Source organism: Diceros bicornis, chromosome 18 (assembly GCF_020826845.1).
Source record: "Diceros bicornis minor isolate mBicDic1 chromosome 18, mDicBic1.mat.cur, whole genome shotgun sequence".
Taxonomy (NCBI): Eukaryota; Metazoa; Chordata; class Mammalia; order Perissodactyla; family Rhinocerotidae; genus Diceros; species Diceros bicornis.
The window spans coordinates 7108037-7128127 of NC_080757.1; the positions used below are offsets into that span (position 1 = coordinate 7108037).

A 20091-nucleotide genomic window follows, 5' to 3' on the forward strand; every position below is an offset into this window, starting at 1 on the left:
AAAGTTATACCAGATTTATTTCAGTTTAGCTATAAAAGTGAAATAAAACTGCCTAAGCAGAGACTTAAAATGCACAGAGACTTACTACCAAGCTCTGATTTACAAGTGTTCTTTATGTATTAACTAAAGATTTATTGTTAACTTTGAAAAGGATGAGAAAACAAGGAAGTGGTCCTTAAATACCAGAGTCCCGTGCCTGCAGAAGGGTTTGAAGACACTCCAGAGGTCCTTGGGTTCATGAAGCAATACTTCCCTTATTACAGGCGGTACAGTCTGGTCCATTCTACCTCATCAGAAACAAATCAGAATAGGAAGTGTGGGGGGTGGGCGAAATGAGTGAAGGGGTTCAAAAGGTACAAACTTCCACTTATAAGATAAATATGTCCTGGGGATGTAACACACAGCATGGTAACTGTAGTTAATAACACTGTATTGTATATTTGAAAGTTGCTAACAGAGTAAATCTCAAAAGTTCTCATCACAAGGAAAGAAATTGTAACTACATGTTCTGATGGCTGTTAATTAGGCTTAGTATGTAATCATTTTGCAATACATACAAATATCAAATATTGCGTTGTACACTTGAAACTAATATAATAATGTTATACATCAATCATATTTCAATGAAAAAAATGCTGTTTGAGACACTGGTCCACAGTTAACTTGTTAGTGATGCTGCTGTTAATGACCCTGCCCAACCCTCCTTAGAGACTTGTCACATCACTTTCTGAGGCACCACTTGTGCACCACGGCTCAGACACGCCACACCCTTTCGTGTGTCCATGTCTTCACACACATTGCTCCTCTCTGGGGTGGTCTTTTTTACCTCCGTCTCCATCTAGTAAAATGCTCATCTTTGTTGTCCTTGCTTCCTGGGCTTTCTTTTCTCTAGTTCCTACCTGGCCAGGCAGTTAGCTATGCCCATTTCTGTGCTCTCAAGCCACTGAAAATTTAAAATTTTTATTTCTGTTGGTGTAATATATGCTCGGAGTTTACAAACTCCAACAGAGCCACAAAGCTTAGGGCAAAACACACGCCCACTATCCTCCAACTCCAGCTCTCTGGAAGCCACCGCTTACAATTTCTTCCATCATTACTTCTAGATCTCACTCCTTATTGATGAAGAACATGCTTATGCTGCTATGAATTTTCATTTTAGATGCTATCAAGTGACTTCCTATTGTAGAGTGGGATTATGTTGTCATTTTTACTGCCCTCCTTTCCCTCCGAATGGTCCTTCCCCCATTATGGTTATATCAAGTTTTTAGTTAAAATCACGTTCAGTATGTACATGATTATAAATATTGTTTACTTTGGGTTATATTTTCTTTCTTGTATATCTTAAATTTTTTTCTGAAATTAAGAAATACTTTTATTATTTGTTTTCTGATAAGGTAACTTACAGGAAAACGCCTCGAAGAAGAAGGGGAGGGAACCACGGGGATACTTGGGAGAAGAGCATTCTGCACAAAGGTAATTTCTCGTTCAAAGGCCCTGGGGTAGGATTGCGCTGGGAGTGTCTGAGACACGGTGTGGGTGGAGTAGAGTGACAAGAGGAAGAGTAGTAATTGATGTAGTAGAACAAGTGGACCAGGCAAAATCACATAGGGCCTTGTAGGCCATGGTGACGACTTTGGATTTTATTCTGAATATGATGGGAAGCCAATGAAGCTTCCGAATAGAAGGATGACATGGTCAAACTGCCGTCTTCAAGACATCACTCAGACTGCTGTAAGGGGCAGAGGCATCACTGTAGCAAGGGTGTCAGCAGGGAGGCCAATGGACAGGCCATTGCAATAGTCCAGGAAGAGATGATGGTGGCTTGGACCAGAGTGGCAGCAGTGGAGACAATGTAAAGCATTTGAATTATGGACATATTTTGAAGGTAGCATTGATAGAGTTTGCTAATAGATTAGATGGTAGTGTGAGATAAAGAGCCCATTAATTCCTATTCTGCCCCTTTCTATGTAATAGAGAAAAGAAACTGAGGGATGAAGAACTTCAGTGGCTTATGCCAGGCTACATAGCCAGTTAGAAGAAAGCACCTGTCGTATCGACTGGCACACAGTAGGCACTGATTAAAAATGGGCTTCACTTCCATAGTGGCAGAGATATCTAGAATTCAAGTCTAGTGCCATTTTCAGAATTCTGTCCTGTCACTTCTGTGAGTTACATCTCTATATGTTTTTTCTACCAATAATCAACCAACTAGCTAATCAGCCAACAAATTAACCAAAAGTATTTATGCGCATTCACATTGTTTCTAGTTTGTGGAAACAGAAGAGATAACGTGGGTTTTAATGACATCAACAACAACAACAAACATTTACTGAGTAACTGCCATCTGTTAGGTACTTTTCATTCATTATCTCATTTAATTCTTATAGCAACCTAATGGGGACTATACAACTACTACCTCCATTTTACAGATGAGGAAACGGAGGCTCAGAGAAGATAAAATCATTCCCAGGGCCACACACAGTAAATAGGTCAGCCAGTATTTAGACTCAGCTCATCGTAGACAACATAATCCCTGTGTCAAGAGATCTTATGGAAGACATCAGTCTTCTTGGCAAGAAGTGATCAGTGACCACCATATGCGAGTGCATAAATAAAGTGGTCCATCTTTAGTGCTCTGGAAATCAGAAAAGGGAGAAATTGATCTAGAATGTAAGTTTTATACTGAAATATGGGTAGGATTTAGGCAGAATGAGAGGAAAGGAGATGGAATCCTATATGATGGGAGGGGCAGGGGTAGTAGAGTTTAATCAGAGGCCTATAGAGGTTGAAATGGATGCCACTGTGAGGGTCAGAGAGAAGCCTGGCCTGGCCGTATTAAAAGGTTCAGGCTAAGCGGTGGCATAATTGGGCTACACTTCCAAGTCCTGGTCTACTGGACAATACTCAAAAGTTCCTGGTGGAGAAGTCTTGTGTTTCCTATTGATGTAGGGTAGAGGCCCATTTGAGGCCTTTATAGGCCCTAGGCACCCTTACTTTTAGGGAACCCCCACTGTACATCATTAAAAGTACTAAAATGCATATCTCACATTAAATACAATTTATATATTACTATATGTAACAGGATTTTACAATGTTCCTAGTTTAGTTTCAGATTTGCTGAGGCCCTAAGCCAATTGATGCTACCTTCCAAAGTGAGGTGTGAAACAGCTATGCAGAACTAATAAAAGAAGGTTCCAGAAGACCAGTGTTTTGACTTTTAAATCCCTCACCTGCATTGAGCGTATAAAAGAGTCAGGAAGGCGAAGAGTAAGAGAAAATTTTTCGTAAGAATTGTCGCTGAGTCTCACCTACACTCTGCCTTTAAGGGAGGATGCAAGGCAGCCGCCCCTTTCACGTCAACGGTAGAGGGAGGGGCTTTAAGGAGACCACTCAGAAAGCTCAAATGTTTCCCCTGTAGTTTGAGCAACGCAGTGGATTAGGGTCTAACTTATGCCCCAGGAATCTAGAGTGTGAGAATAGTGGGTGAGCCTCCTGACAGTGAACTAGGGAGAGCAGCCAACACTCAGCGTGTATGTGGGGAAAGAAGACACAGGTGACTCCCATGGACCAGAGATGAGCTGCTTGCATGGCAGAGCTGGATAGGTTGCCTCAGACCTTGACGAAGTGGTCCATGTGAAGGGGCAAGTGAATTGCTAGACTCTCAGGAGAAGGAGGAGAAAGCAACCTGCAGGGCAGAGATCCCAATGACTGGTGGAGGGTCTCCAAAGAGCCTAGGTAGGCATCCCAATGGAGAAAGGGTCAGCTTTTCAGTCCAGCTCCTGATGATATGTGTCTGCTTGCCTCTTTTTCCTCCTTCCTCCCTTTGCCCCTCAGCCATGGTTATCCAAATGGGAAAGAAGGTTAATTGTGAAAAATGATAGAAGTAAATAACCATATTCTCTCCCAACACATAGAATAAATTTAAAGGGAAGCAAAATAAAATTGCCTTATGGCTACATCTCAAGAGTCATGCTTGTTCCACCAAATGGTTATATATAAGACTTGAATTTAATTTACAAACAATTACACATTGTTGCCACTTAATTGAATACTTGCTAATTTTGATTATCTAGACTTTTTTTTCATATTTTTGAGGCAACATCTTATTTTAATCTCATATCTTAAACATTTTCATATGGCTTTAAAAACCTATAGTATCTAATGGGTAAAATGACCATGGGAGGTACAGCCAGGAGATCTGTGGGCTTGGATTCTGAAGACGTGAGTTAGCAAGTCTAGCTCTAATATTGAGGTTTGCGACTTGGGCAAGTCAGTTCTCCTCTCTGGGCCCTGGCTTTCTCATCCATGAAGCGAGGAGGCTGGACATGTAGGCCTCTCCTGTCCTGACTGGTTCTGACTTACATCTCTGGGATTTCATAGGTAGCTTGTGGATCCTAGCAGACAGTTAAAAAAAAAAATTTGTTTGCTTAATGAATAAACCAGTGACAGCTGGAGCCCACCATAAGCCCTCCCAACTTTGCCTTTGTATCTCTTTGGAACTCCAGGGTATCTCAGAGGAGGAGTCGGCTCCGTCCCGTGAGGGACAAGCAGGCACGCAGACCATCCTACCTTGTTGAGGGTGTTGAGAGCTGCCTGGGCTGCTGTGAGCGCTGGCTCTGCTTTGGCCAGGTCCTCCTCACAGTCCTTCTGCTTCTGTTTCACCTCTAGCATGATGAGGGCCACCTTCCGCTCTTCCTCGTCTGCGACGGCTTTCTCTCTGCTCACCTTGTCTGTTTCTCTGCCCACGACATGAATCAGCTTGTCTGCATCTTCATTCTTCTGCTTCAGCTCCACTTCCTGGGTGGCCAGCTTGGCTTTCAGATCATCCACCTGCATCAGAGAAGCACCAGGCTTATCAAGAGTAGAGGGAACTCAGACCTGGCCCTGGGGATCTGACACTGCAGAACAGAGAAGAATGCCGACTCCTGATGTGAAGGTGCAAAGCTAGGCTCTCAGCTGGAACCGAGCTCCCTGACCTGGGAAAGGAAAGGAAGCCTGGACTCCCTCTTCCTTTCTCCTCTACAGTAAATGGTATAGAAGATTCTAAGCAACACATGCCCTGACCTTTCTTTCCTCTTGAAGCCCAAATGACTTAGGCTGCTTCTTACTGACATTGGTGCCTGTGTCTTATAAAACTTCACGTGCCTAACACAATACTTTGTATGTAGTAGACCCTTAATAAACATCAGCCATTATTTAATTGAAATTGGCCAACGTGGAGTGTACCAAGCATTTAGCAAGCTACAAAAAGTGAGTGTCTACTGTGCATCCTGAGAAACTGAATATATGAACAGACAGTGGCCAGACCATATATAAAAGTAGAACTCTGACTCACAGCCTGTAGCGACCTGCCCAGGAAACCAATCCATTAGCTATAATAACCAGCTCAGGAAGCCAGCCTGTTGTAAGCAGACTTGTAGGAAGTCAGACTCCTCTCTAGGTAACAATCCAGGAAGACAAACAATAACTTCTGTAACAATCGAGCCCAAATGGCCAGGACTTGATTAATAACTGACAACTTCCTTAATTTTTGTCCTTGCTTCCAACTTAGGACCAACTAGAGAAAGCCAAACATGCACCCCTAAGGATCACACAGGACACCCCACTTCTACTCAGCCTGCCTCCAGCTTCCCCAGGCCAACAGCCTCCATCAGGGCACACTGAGGCCTTTCCTTTCTTCCCACTGGAAAGCTCTCCCACTCCTCTGCTTGCCTTTGTGTCTCTGCCAAAATGCGAGTGATGGTGGCTGACCCTCTTGCTAGAGCAAGCTCTGGCCAAAGAGCTTTTGCTTGTTCTCATTTGATTGGTCTTCATTTATTTCCACAATCCTTACAAGAAATAGATGACCAGGCTGAAGTGGGACAGCTAGAATCCCAATGGTCCAGACCAGCTGGGTTCCCCATTCAGCTTCTGTATTCACATGCGTTTTGGAGGCAGTAATGAAGTGATGGGAATATCAGCACCTAGGAAATCATCTATTTCTCCGATCAGCTGGAGAGGGAGGAATGGTTTTCTATATACAGTTAGTTCAATAGCGTGTGGTGGTTCTCAGAGTGTGGTCCTTGGACCAGCAGCATCAGAATCACCAGGGTACTTGTTAGAAACGCAAATTATCAGGCCTGCTCTAGACCAGCTGAATCAGAAATTCTGGAGGTGGGGCCCGGCAATCAGTGCTTTAACAGGCCCTTCGGGGGATTCTGATGCCCGCCTAGGTTTGAGAATAATTGGCCTAGTGTTATGGCCCTTTCACATGCAAAGAGAAGACGCAGATCTATTTATTTCTGGAAAGTAAAATAGCCATTTACATTTGCAATATGGCCCATAAACTTTACATTCCAGAATGACCTCTTGTCTCTCATTTTTCTGCAGTCTATTTCATGCAACAACCTAAGAATACTTCAGAGCTCCTGGAACACATGAAACAGATTCAAATGCTTTATGATGCAAAATGCATAAGGGGAAAAATAAAACGGAGGCTCAGACGCTGCTGATAATTTCCTTTTCACGGCAGATCAAAAGAAAAGAAAAGGAAAGCAAAAAAAAAAAAAGAATGCTCTTTAATTTTGTGTATTCATAGAAACTGGAGACTTTGCATTAACCTCAGATGGAGGCCTGCTCCCTAGAATTCGTCTTATATTCCCATGTTGGAAGGTTAATCCATTTCCATCTCCCGTTGTTCAGCTGCAGAGAGTTATTTCTATAAGGACAAAGATGCAATTGTAAATCAAAATGACTGAACCACATAATCACTCCAGTCAGCAGACACACCAGTAACTTTTTGTTCCTGTTTAAGTCTTGGGAGATTTGAGAAAATTGAAGTGTTTTTTTTTTGTTGTTGTTATTGTTGTTTGTTTTATTGACTGCAGATATGGCTTATGACCTCAAGCCCAAGGTAAATAATCACCGGCACTGTGAATGGGAGCTTTATAGCTCTTAAGCGGTGACATGGAGTGACATGAAGGGCTCAGCAGTCAGAATTCGGCTGCTCCCACAAAGCTAGAGAGAAGGTAAACTCAGGTTCATTTTATGGCTCTTCTGCAATAGAAGAGGAAACTGAAATAGGTTATTTAAAATTTTTCTCTTCTCTTTTTCCCTTATTCAAAGCATTCGAGCCACACTCTGGATCTCTTTTTCTTTAGACACTCCCTGCACCTGGAGAGGAAGATTAAGAGGGAGAGTGCCAGAAGCAGTGAAGAGACCCTTTCCCTCAGTCTTGCTGGCCCCACAAATGTTGACCATGTGAGGTAAGCGGGGGGATGTTGACTGAGTGGGGTGGTGACAGGATGGTGGTGGGGCACACTCCCTTCCTCAAGGACCAGGCACATGATGCTAGAGAGAGGCCAAGCCTCTCCCCAGAACTCCAGAAGAAGAAGAGGGAACCCAGGATAATCAACAGCAAAACATCCTCCACCGAGGGTTGAAGGCCTAGAGACATCTTCCTTCTTACCTCTGAGTCCATATAGTCACCCAGTACTTTCTGGTCTGAATGTGGACTTCAGGAGGCTTTCCTCTTCGATATAGACATTTCCCATCCATAGTAGACATCTGTTATGTTTGCTTGCCTCAAAGGAAGTTTTCACCCCTGTTCTGGTAACATGGTTTGATTCTCCTTTGGAGAACTCCCCCTTCCCAAGTCCCTGTAGTTTGAGTGGGGCTGACTCTGGTGGTTGCATTTGATCCTAGCTTGGCCAGTGAGAGTATCCATGTCCCAGAGATTGGTTCAACTATAGGCAAACCAATGACCCAAAGAGGCCAATCAGAGCTACTGACCGTTCACCCAGAAACTTGCCGAACATACTGGAAAAGAGGCACTCTTTTTTATACTGGGATTGCAAAGCAGACAGAATACAAGTCTGAGGTTGTCAGGGCCACGGGGGTTGCCCACCTGAACAGGGGCATCTAGGGAGTATCTAGTTCCAGCCTTGTCCAAATTAAGCTCTATCCCTCAATTTTCAGTTACATGAATCAATTCATATCCCTTTATTTTGTTTTGTTGTTTTGCCTAAACTTACTTTAGCTAGATTTTGGTTAGTTGCCATCAAAAGGGTCCTGATAGATATATCATGTAATTTCAAAATTTTCTCTCGCCTTCTCTCCTCCCCTTTCCTCTTCCCTCTCCTCTCCCCTCCCCCGTCTCTCCTCCCCTTCCGCTCTTCCCTCTTCCTCCACTCCCCTCTTTCTCCTTCCTTTCCCTCCTGCCCTTTCCTTCTTTTCATTTTTGTTTTTCTTTTTGCTACGTGAAATTGTGTTAGATTTTTACTTGCAACCAGGAGTGCTGACGAATACATCATCATAAATTATTAACTGTCAACTTCAGTTAAGTTTGGTGGCCTGAGATTATTTGAAACCCCAAGATAAACTGAATTTAAAAGTTTCCAGATTGACAGACTTACAGATTAAATCCTACATGCAGGGAATTGGCAGTGGTCTGCAGGCCTTTTCTGAAGATTTCTTCAACCCAACAGCCCCTCCTCCTCATGAGTATCCCTGAGTTAGATTCAGAAGCGAGGGTGACAGTGGGTTCTGAGGATGTCAGTGGGAGACGAAGTGAGACCTAAGTCAGGGTTGGGGGCTCTGACTGTGTTAAGAGAGAGAACACAGGTTGTACCAACTGTGAAGACTTCAGCTGAAGCTAAAGCAAAGAGAGAAGATGCCACCTAAAGACCTAGCAGGACCAGCCATTGTCATCAGAGCCAATGAGAACTGGAGGACCACACCATCTTTCCTTAGCTGCCTCCTGAAACCCAACACCACCACAGAGGCAAGGAGGAAAAGATTCTTCAGAGGGAAACAGCCCAGAGGTAGAGTTAGAACTCTGAACTGACAGCCCTCCAAAGACTGAGTTTTTGACCTGAAGTGACCAAGTCAACCTGGAATGTAAGATTAAGAGCTTTCTACTCTTAAATGAAAAAGACAGATCTAGAGCTAAGTTAAATTCAGTTACAGAAAAATAAAGTTACATTTCTGACCAGCTGAGTCTAAGCATGAAATTATAGTTCTAAAGTTTATAAACTTTAGATTATCATACAGTTGTTAATTATTGTCATTATTACCATTATCATTACTACTTCTAACACTACTATTATTGCTAAATAAATTTGGAATCTGTCTGAGCCAGAGCTGTGAGATTCACTTAGCCTACTCCTACCAGATTATATACACCAGAAGCTGTCATAACTGGGTAGTAGGATACTGATACAACATCATTCAAGTCGTTACTCTTATACCAAGATTATCATGATGTGCTTCAAAGTCCTTTTCTTCCAAAGGAACAATTCCAGATGAAGGGTTTATATCAGAGTTAGGAACCTCAGATATCATTTGCACAAGAAGAATCATCATTTAACCATCAATAAGTATGGAATATATACCATGAACATAGTATTGCCAAGACCCATTCTCCACCCCTACTCTGAGCTTGTAGGTGATTTTAGAACTTGTTCATTTGTTTATCTGCCTATCCATCTATCATCTACTGACCTATCCATTTATAGAACACCGACTATGTTCCAATGAATCCTGGTTTCTGCCCTGAAGGGCTGATAGCAGTATGACATGATACATGCAAGAGACGAAACATAATTCAAAGACGGAACCACAGAGAAGGGAATGCATAACTGCTCAGAGCTTAGAAAGGCTTCTGGGCAGGAGAGTAGCAAATTGTTTAGGTCTTGACAGTGACAAGCTGACAAGGTGGGGTACATGTGAAGACACAGAGATGTGAACTAGCTGTGCAATTTTGGGGGAACTACCAATAGTCAGTACTGTTGGACTTCAGGGTATAATGTGGTAGACTAGAGGAAGAAAAGAATGGAGCAATATGCAAGGATACAATTTTAAAAGTTCTAGAAAAGGTTAAAAAATCTGAACTGTAATGTCTAAATCATTAAGACCTACAAAAAGGAATACTCAGACTTATGGTTTGAGCAAAGCTCACTCTAAGAGCAGGGTAGAGGTTGGTCCAGAGCTGTGCTGTCTAATTTGGTAGCCATTAGCCACATGCAGTTAACAAGCACTTAAAATGTGGCTTGTTCAATTGAGATGTGCCGTAAGTATAATCATACATACTAGCTTGTGAAGCCTTGTAGAAAAAAGGGGAAATATTTCATAAATAACTATTTTTACATTAAATACATGTCAAAATGATAATATTTTCGATATGTTGGTTTAAATAAAATATATTATTAAAATATATAATAAAATCATATATAATTAAATATGCTGAAAAAATAAAATTCACTTGATTCATTTTACTTTTTTTGATGCAGCAGTTAGAAAACTTAAATTTGCATATATGACTTACAGGATATCTCTACTGGACAGTGCTGGTCTAGAGTGTTGTCAGAATATAGTCAGGGAGACTAAACAGAATGCTATTCATTCATTCATTCATTCATTCATTCAACAAATATGTAATGAGGGCCCACTCTGCCCTGGGACTGTTTTAGGTGCTTTGGATACATCAGCGAACAAAAGAGACAAGGATCCCTGTCCATCCCAACAGATGGAGCTAGACAACAAAAAATAAACATGACAAATAAGTCAATTATATAATATGCTTGACAGGGTAAGTGCTATGGGAAAAGATAAAGTAGAGCAGAACAGAGGGATCATGAGTGATGTGGGGTTGCAATTTAAAATGGGGTCATCAGGGCAGGATTCATTGTGAAGGTGACATTTGACCAAAGAATTGAAGGACGTGAGGGAGTAAGCCATGGATGTCAGAGAGAAGAACATCCCAGGTAGAGAGAACAGCCAACGCCAAGGCCTGGTGTGTCTGAGGAAAGAGCAAAGAAGCAGCCTGGCTGGAAAGGAGTGTCCCAGGGGCGGGTCTAGGAGATGAGGTCTGACAGCTAACAGGGCGGGGCTGGGGAGGAGCCTTGGAAGGCATTGTAGTGCAGAAAATAGGGGCCATCTCAGAGTTTGAGCAAAAGAGTGACGTGATCTGATTTATGCTTTCAATTGATCACCCCGACTGTTCAGTTGATGCTAGACTATATAGGGGCAAAAGTAGAGGCAGACAAACTAGTTAGAAGGGTATTGTGGGTGTCTAGTAAGACATGTCCGTGGCTCAGAGTAGGGTAGTAGCAGTGTAGGAGGTGCAGTGTGGTAGGATTCTGGGCATATCTGAAGTTAGAGCCAACAGTGATGTTCTGATGGACTGGGTGTAGGTTGTGAGAGAAAGAGAGGAATGAGAAGAGTCCAGGATGACCCCAAGGATTTTGGCCTGACGGATGATGCAAGAGGTTGTGGGTGAAACAGGTTTGGGTTGGGGCACAGATGTGAGAATTCAATTTATTGAAATAATCCAGGTAAGAAGTGTCTACATCAAGACATTGAAAATTGGGGATACAGCAAGAGGTGTACATATGAGAGATATTCAGAAAATGTATAGAATTTGTTAATGCTTAAATGTGGGAGGTGAGGGAAGGGGAGGAGTCTAAGGTAATGCCCAGTTTCTGGCCTAGGCAACTGGGTAGATAAAGGTACTTATTCACTGAAGTAGAGAATATAGAAGGAGAAGAAACTAAAACTGATGCCAGGACTTGGGAGGATTCTTCACTAATTATATGCAGATAGAGCTGGATTCACTAATGGTATAACCAGGCTTCTGTTTGTTAAATAGAGATCACCTAAAATAGGAAAACAGACATTTACACTTTCTTCGTCGTCTGTTCAAAAACCCAGGGCCTGTACAAAATAGATTATTCTGTGCTGCTCCGTGAGAGCATCAGAGTGCCTTTCCTATTGCTTGCTCCCTACCAAATGTCCTCTACACAGATTGATCAGCAGAAGGCAAGTGGGTAGGAGGTAGAGTAAGGGCTGGTGGGGGTGCAGAATGTTCTGAGGGTACTGTAGGTGGGGGGAGACAGGAAGAGGAAGATGTAGAAGATGTTAAAAAATCTGGTAGTACTGCATTCTGGGATTCTATCTTATGCTGTTTTTTAGAAGTTCAGAGATTGAGAGAACCAGAAAGTGATCGAGAGAGACAATGTTACCTTTCTAGAACAAAGGTGTACACCAGGTAAAGTCCTAGGACCTTGACTGGGATCTGTGTACCTCAACCTACCCTGAACTGTAGCTCTGAGAAGGGGTTTTGGTCATGACACAAATGGAAAGACAGCAGCGTGATAGATAATTGTCACATGCCATTTGTTGCCAAATATTGAGTTTGAACAGATCTCATCATGCCTGAAGGTACATAAAGAAAAAAAAGTCTTTATATAAATACAGAACAGGGAAAGGATTAGCATCTAGAAGGCTAAGAAGAACACAGCTCTGAAAATGACCCATTACCAGATCTAGAAAAAACATTCAGAAAGCTGTTTGGCATCATCAGTAGAATGGTTTCTGTGATATAGTTGCAGAAAAACAGGCTGAAATAAAAAAGCAATAGAATGTGTTGGAAAGAGAAAAGATGAGATCAGGAAGGGCTGCTAGGATATTAAAAATGTAAGAGCAGAATTAAAGTCTTCATTGGAAGCATAAGAAACAGAAGCAATATTACACACTATTAGATTAGAATTGTTGAGGATAAACTTGAAAAGCTCTCCTAGAATGTAGAGAAAAAGGCCAAAGGGATGAAAACAATGAGTGAGAACATAAGAAATATGGGGCACAAGGAACCCATCTAGCTAATCATTGCTCCTGGAGGAGAAGCCAGACCAGATGAACAAAACCAGATAATAGAAGAAAAATTTCCCGAGCAGAAGAAATTCTATGTGTATAGATTGCAAGGGCTCACTGCATCCCACTAAATGAACTGAAATCCTTTAGATATATTACATCTATGAATCAAGCAACTGAAGTCTGGAGAAAGGACAAGTAAGAAGGAAGTTCAAGTGAGCTATTCTAAAGGCAAAGTTCTGAGACAATGACAGTAAATGAAAGGCTTAGATATCTACAGGAATGTGTGATGTCCAAGAATTAAATCGATGACAATTTTAGCTTAATTGTGCAACTGCATGAAATTTCACTACCTTAATGAGAGGCTGGCTCTGTTGCTGGTAAACAGGGCACAAAAAGGGGCCATCAAGGGACCAGCAATGTTTGATGGGCGTGAGCAGGGGTAGAGAAGGTGCTAGAGTTGTCCCTAATTCTCAAGGGAAGAATAATAAATTAACTGAAATAAACTCATTCCACTTGGAAGAGTAACTAGAAAATATAGCAAGGAGAGGATGACAGGGGCCTTCTTTTAATGGCCAACCACTTAGCGATATGAGGAAATGAATGAAATGAGACAGGATTTGGTTCTAATGGCTCTTTGACAGATAATACAGCAAGACAAAAAAAAGAAAAAATAAAAAAAGAAAATGGGTATAACCCTGCAACCATTTCTCTCAACCATTCATCTCTTTTGGTTTTGAAGATGGAAGGAATGTGGACTGGAGAGGAAAGGAAAGTAGTGGAAAAGAAGGACATGGTAAAGAGGAAGAGAGAAGAGGAGCTTCAAGGGATTCCAACATCAGTGAGAGGAAGTGGACCAGACCTGAAGCTGAGAGTGGGCCCTTCTGCTGAGAGAGCTCAGCCTTTGGCACTGTTTCTGATGGCACTGGGGCCTCTGGAAAACCATCAGTGATCTCCAGACCTTGATTGTGATCCCTCCAGTTCTCTGGAAAGGGGCTGCTCCCACTCCCTCTCAGTGCCCCACAGGCAGGAGAGATGGAAAGGATGTTCCTCACCTGGCCAGAGGTGCTGTGGAGCTTCAGCAGCCCATTCTCAAGCCGCTCCATTTTGGACTTGAGCTCTCTTCCATTCCTGCGCAGCAAGCTCTGGTAGAGCCTGATGAACTCCAGAAATGATTTGGGGGTCGTGTAGTTGTAGCGCTGCTCATTGCTCAGATAAGACTGGGAGGTTTGGTTGACACTTGTGTGGACAAAAGCCATGAACTTGCTAATCGACTGCTTGACTGTGGGCTAAAATCAAAGAGCAGGAAATAAAGGACCATCTTGCCACATACACTGGGGTTGACTGTCCACCTCGCTCATTGCTTCATCACACAGGAAGTTGTGTTCCAACAACCATACAAGCCTGAACTTAACGTTGAAATTCTAGACATGGAACTCCTTGTCCCCTAAGGTTAAGAGGAACTTGAGGAGTGTCCCCTTTTCCCTCTCACCTCAATGCTCTCTGAGTTCTGCAGGAAGCGGAGGCTGACAGACTCCAATGCCTGCTGAGGCCACTCGTGGAACCAGTCGATGGCCGTGCAGTTCACAATGGCTGGGAACTTCCTGCTGCGGACCCTCAGCTTGCTCCCCACCGGGGAGAAACAGAGAGTCACCTGGTAAGTCAGAAGCGTGGGGAGAACCAGGAAGGTATCAGAGAAGTACTCATAGAAAGACAGATATGGCCTTAGATTCTTTATTTCCCAGAAAATTGGGAAGCACATCAACAGAGACAAAATCTATAAATGCTAGCCAGCCTTTCTATCCAAGAGATTAAGAATGCTGGGACTACATGAAGGAAGAGGGAGGCCGTTGCCCATGAAGAAGATGAGAAGCGCAACCTAGCAAAGGTGCACAAGCTGAGAAAGGCACTGCATCCTCACCACCCATTCCCAAGACAATCAATAAGGACAGCCGTGTCCAAAATACCAGTAGAGGCTCCCATGAACCACCTCTGGTCCTCCCCGCCCTGAGCAGCAAATCCTTCTATACCTTCAGTTGTCGTCGGACTCGATCTATAAAGAACTTCCAGCAGTTCTCTCTGCTGTCAATCAGACCTTGGCTCTTGACTTCATTCCTCACATTGCTTATGATGTTTTCAACATCATCATCAGAATAGAGATCTGGGATTTCTCCTGGGAAGAAATGGAGCACAGATGGGCAGCTTTGGCATCTCTCTGCACGATGTAATTGGACATGAGAGGTTATCCAACCTTGGGACACAGAACCTTTTGTTTTTAGGCCATGTTCCCGTATTCTTGCTAGTGAGACTGGGCAGATACCAGGTCTACTCCAAACCCAGGGTGGCGGAATGACACTTTAAAGAATGGAACAGAGTGTATGGCACACTCTTGTCCTGGGTCAGCAGTTGGTAGCACAGTGTTTTCAATTGTCTTTTCTTCTTTTGCATAAAGAATTTATTTATTAACTATTGTTAGTAGGAATTGTGCTCCTAAGAGCTTAATATCTAGCAGGAAAAATAAAATGGTTGTAAAATTGCCATAAGACTATGGGTGAAAGGGCAATGAGAAACATACATTTAAGTTCATATATTTAAGAAGAATGAGCTATCACTTGCTATTAGAGAAGAAAGAAAGAAAGAGAGCAGGGAATTAGTATATGATAAGTATGACATCTTAAATAAATGAGAAAAAGATCAACTATTCAATACATGGTATTAAGAAAACTGGAGTCTGAAAAAAAAATTATGGTTTGATCCTTATATTCCACTGTACACTAGGATAAATTCCAAATGGATCAATGATTTAACTATAAAAAATAAAACCATAAAAAAGATAGAAAAATTGAGGGAAATACTTTTATAACCTCTGAGTGGGGAAGGACTTTCTAACCATAACTCAAAATCAATATGCTTTAAAAGAAAGATAAATTTGATACATATAAATTAATAAATTTTATACGAAAATATAAATATACATTTTGTATAAAAATTAAAAAATTTGCGTGGTGAAAATATCATAGGCAAAGTATAACAACAACAACAAAACCCAAAGAACCAATTAAGAAAATATATCTTTTCCAAAGAAGACATACAAATTGCCAACAGGTACGTGAAAAGATTCTTAACATCATTAATCATCAGGGAAATGCAAATCAAAATGACAATGAGATATCACCTCTCACCTGTTAGGATGGCTATTATCAAAAAGACAAGAGATAACAAGTATTGGTGAGGATGTGGAGAGAAGGGAACCCTTGTACACTGTTGGTAGGAATGTAAACTGGTACAGCCACTATGGAAAACAATATGGAGGTTCCTCAAGACATTAAAAATAGAACTACTATATGATCGAGCAATCCCACTTCTGGGTATATATCCGAAGAAAATGAAATCACTATCTTGAAGAGATATCTGCACTCCCATGTTCATGGCAGCATTATTCACAATAGCCAAGGTTTGAAAACAACCTAAGTGTCCATTAATGGATGAGTGGATCAAGAAAACATGGTATAGATATCTCCAAGGGATTATTATTCAGCCTTAAAAAAGAAGGAAATCCCGTCATTTGCGACAACATGGATGAACCTAGAGGGTATTATGCTAAATGAAATAAGCCAGACAGAGAACGACAAATACTGCATGGTATCACTTATATGTAGAATCTAAAAAAAAAAAGTCATACTCATAGAAACAGAGAGCTGAGGGGTGGGAAAAATAAGGAGGGATTGGTAAAAGGGTTCAGATTCTCAGTTATAAGATGAATAAGATCTGAGATCTAATGTATAACACGGTGACTATAGTTGATAACACTGTATTGTATAACAAAATTTACTAAGAGAGTAGAATTGAAATGTTCTAATCAAAAAAAAGGGGGGAGGGAGAGAAAAAATATATGTTTAACTCAGATTATAGTTAAATAACTAATCTGTTTAATATGTAAAGAAACTCTCTACAAATACAGGAAAAGTTCAATAATTCAATAGAAGGATGGGGTGAGGGATACGAAAAGAGAGTTCAGTACGGGAAATACAAATGTCTCAAACACATGAACAAACGCTTTACCTCACTTGTAATAACAGAAATGTACATTGAAGCTGTGTTCAGTTACTTTTTTGTTTGTACAAATCAGATTGGCAAACATGAACACTCTCAATCTCACTCATAATAACAGAAATGTTCTTTAAAACTATGCCTAATTATTATTTTTTACCAGATTGGCAAAATTCTGAAAGTTAGATAAACTGTATTAATAAGGCAGTATATGATGAATAAAAATTTTTTAAAATCCTAACTAAATACATAAAAATAAATATATGATAATGAAGTAGGGTTTATCCTAGAAATGCAAGGATGGTTAAATATTAGAAAAATCTATGAAAATAATTCACTACATTAATAGATTAAAGAAGTAAAACAATATGACCATCAAAATACATGCATTTTAATTTCTAAAAATTTAGTTCATTAGCAAACTAGGAATAATTGAGATTTCTCTTAAGCTGATAATTGACACCTATCGTAGACCTAAGGCAAACATCATACGTAATGGTGAAATATTAAAATACTCTCTTTCAAATCAGGAACAAGACTAGCATAACTGCTATTCATGTTTTCTATTCAACATTATAAGGAAGTCCTAGACTATAAAAAGTCAAGGAAAAGAAATAAAATGTACAAGGGCAGTTAAGGAAAGAATAAAGCTATTATTGTTCAAAATCTAATTTTCTACATAGAAAATCTAAGAGAATATATACATAAACAATCAGAACTCATAAGTGCATTCAACAACGAGCTTGCTGGATACAAAATCAATATTGGAAATAAAATGGCATTTCTGTACTTCAGCAAAAAAATGTTATTTTAAAAGTAATTTAGGATACCAACGAAAACTATAAGGCAGGCAGTAATAAATATATAAAAAGATATGCAAGATCTTGATGTAAAAGCTATAATATACTACTGAAGGGCATAAATAAAACCCTAAATAAATGGAGAGAAATATTGTGTTCATGGGTGGATGACTCAGTATTACTAGCATCACAAAGATGCAATTCCAATAAAAAAATCAAATGGGTTTTTTTTTTGATCCTGACAAGCATATTCTAAAATTTATATGGAAGAGAAAAGGGTAAAGGTTGGCCATGATATTTGTGAAGAAGAATCAGAAGGAGGGATTTGTCTTACCAGAAATCAAGTCTCCTTATAAAGCTACATTAGTTAAAACAATGTGAAATTGGTACTGTAAATATATTGGTAAATAAATAGAAAAATGAGTAAAACACCTAGAAACAGACCCAGATATAAAGAGGAAATTGACATAAAAAATCAGTGTGCAGACAAGGGATGGACTAATCAATAAGTGACGTTAGGAGAATTCAATATTAATATTAAAAAATAAAATTAGAACACTATACAAAAATACATTTCAGGTACATTAAAGATACAAATACGAAAAGCAAACAGTAACAATTTAAGAATAAAATACAGGAGATTATTTTTATGGTGTTGGATACGACAAAATTTCTGAAACAGAGCACAAAAAGCACAAAGCATAAAAAAAGACTGTTACATTTTACAACATTTAAACTAAATCAGCATGACAAAAGTCAGATAGAGACTTCAAAAAGATATTTACAACCCATATAATGAACAAAGTGTTAGTATCCAGAATACATAAAGAACTCTTACAAATCCATATGAAATGACAAAGAAAAGAGCAAAAGGGCAAGTTCTATAAATAGGCAACTAACAGAAGATGAATAGCCCATAAACATTTGAAAAGATGGTCCAAAGTCACAAGTAATAAGAGAAAGGAAAACAATGAGATTGCATTTCATACTAATTGGCAAAAGTTAATATATCAGATAAACCAAGTGTTGGTGAGTTTAGGAGGAAACGTATTCAAGCAGAAAGTAAATTTGTACAACTACTCTGGAGAGTAACTTGGCACTTTTTAGTAAAGTTGAAATGCACATACCAGACAATTTAATAACCTACATTACCTATTGTAAAGAAACTCTTGCACATGTACACCATAAGTTTCTATTTTGCAACATTGTTCATAATTTCATGGTTGTTTCTTTTATTGCCTTCTGTATATCCAAAATATTTTGTAAAGAAATATAGAAAAACATAAAGGGGAAGAAATAAATGTGGGTGGTGAGAATGTGAAAACTGTGAGGGAAAGTCAGAAATGGAAAGAAGAGAGAGAACGCAGCAAAATGCTGAATTAGGAACGAGGAGGTGGGCTCCTAGCTCAGATGGAAGACTTGGCCTTGGAAAAGAGAGATGATAATGTTGGAGGAAAGTGCAAAGAAATGGAGACATTCTGGGAGGTAGAAAGGTAGCTGTGAAGCTAATACTAAATGACACCAGTTTTCCCAACAAGAGAGAGGAGATTGAGGGAGGTAAGAATGAAGGAAGCATGGGTATAGCTAAAATCTTGAAAACACTGGATATGACGGAAGGTGAATGTGATTCATTCCAGGATATTCTATGGGTATCAGAAAAGCTCTTTCTTATTTCCAGAACAAGGCTTTAGGTAGGTATTGAAGCTATGTGGACATGGAATCATATACAAGCTCCCCTTTAAAGTTCTCTACACTCACATGCTTCTTCCTTCCTCCCTAACCAACATGTCATAGAAATGTTAGAGATGGAAGAAGCCATGGGGCCACCCTACCCATGCTACTCTCTTGTGGACTTGGGTGAGGTCGTCAAAGATGGGTGGTTTGGCAAATGGTCTGTAACTAATCAGAGTGATGGGAATTATGATCCTATTTGTCATTGAAGCTGCCGCACTTCCCTGAATCTGGAGGAAACCATGCCAACTTTCCAACAAATTCTGGTAGCTTGACAACAGTAGTCCAGCCAAGAGTTTATGAAGAGTTTTATACTAATTAGACTTACTCATTTAAAAGGTCAAAATAAAAAAAAGAGATTATCATGAAAATGATCATTTATTATTTTCTGTTAATTGGGCAAACTTGATTTAATTTCCATTCATTAAGATACTTCATAGCATGCATATAAAATACGCTGTGCTATAATTTGTCAGAATCAAGGTCTTATTGATGGAATAATGCATTTCAGCCTCATTTGATAAAAATAGGGGTCAGAGAAAACTGCTAGGACAATGAAATGGTATTTAGCATGGGGTTGGGAGTTAAGGAGTTCAGGGCAGTCTTAAAAAGAGAAACATTCCAACAGAAGTGGCATGAGCCATACTCATCTAGCTTAAGGGGCTGACTACCTGTAGTGGGCGGTATTCCTTTCTCCTTCGCCTCTCTGATAATCTACATTTCCTAATCTATTAATATCTTAGAGTCCTCCAGTGAGAACTTGGATTCCCTTTGGTCTCATTATTTGTAATAATAAAGTCACCTTTTTCTTACTTGAAATGCGTAGGATTTATGTTCTTTTGGTGTTTTATGTATAAAAGCTGGATATTGAAGAGGCAAACTA

The 20091-nt window shown here is 40.2% G+C and overlaps 1 protein-coding gene across 1 annotated transcript in view; it reads right to left on the reverse strand.

Moving 5' to 3' along the window:
- Positions 1-20091, reverse strand: part of DNAH9 (dynein axonemal heavy chain 9) — a 305906-nt gene that overhangs the window by 97671 nt on the left and 188144 nt on the right. Inside the window, exons 46-49 of the mRNA XM_058559699.1 lie at positions 14658-14800; positions 14120-14281; positions 13683-13916; positions 4570-4830 (exon numbers count right to left, since the gene is read on the reverse strand). Coding sequence (XP_058415682.1) covers positions 4570-4830; positions 13683-13916; positions 14120-14281; positions 14658-14800 — 800 coding nt within the window. The remainder of the gene's footprint in view (positions 1-4569; positions 4831-13682; positions 13917-14119; positions 14282-14657; positions 14801-20091) is intronic.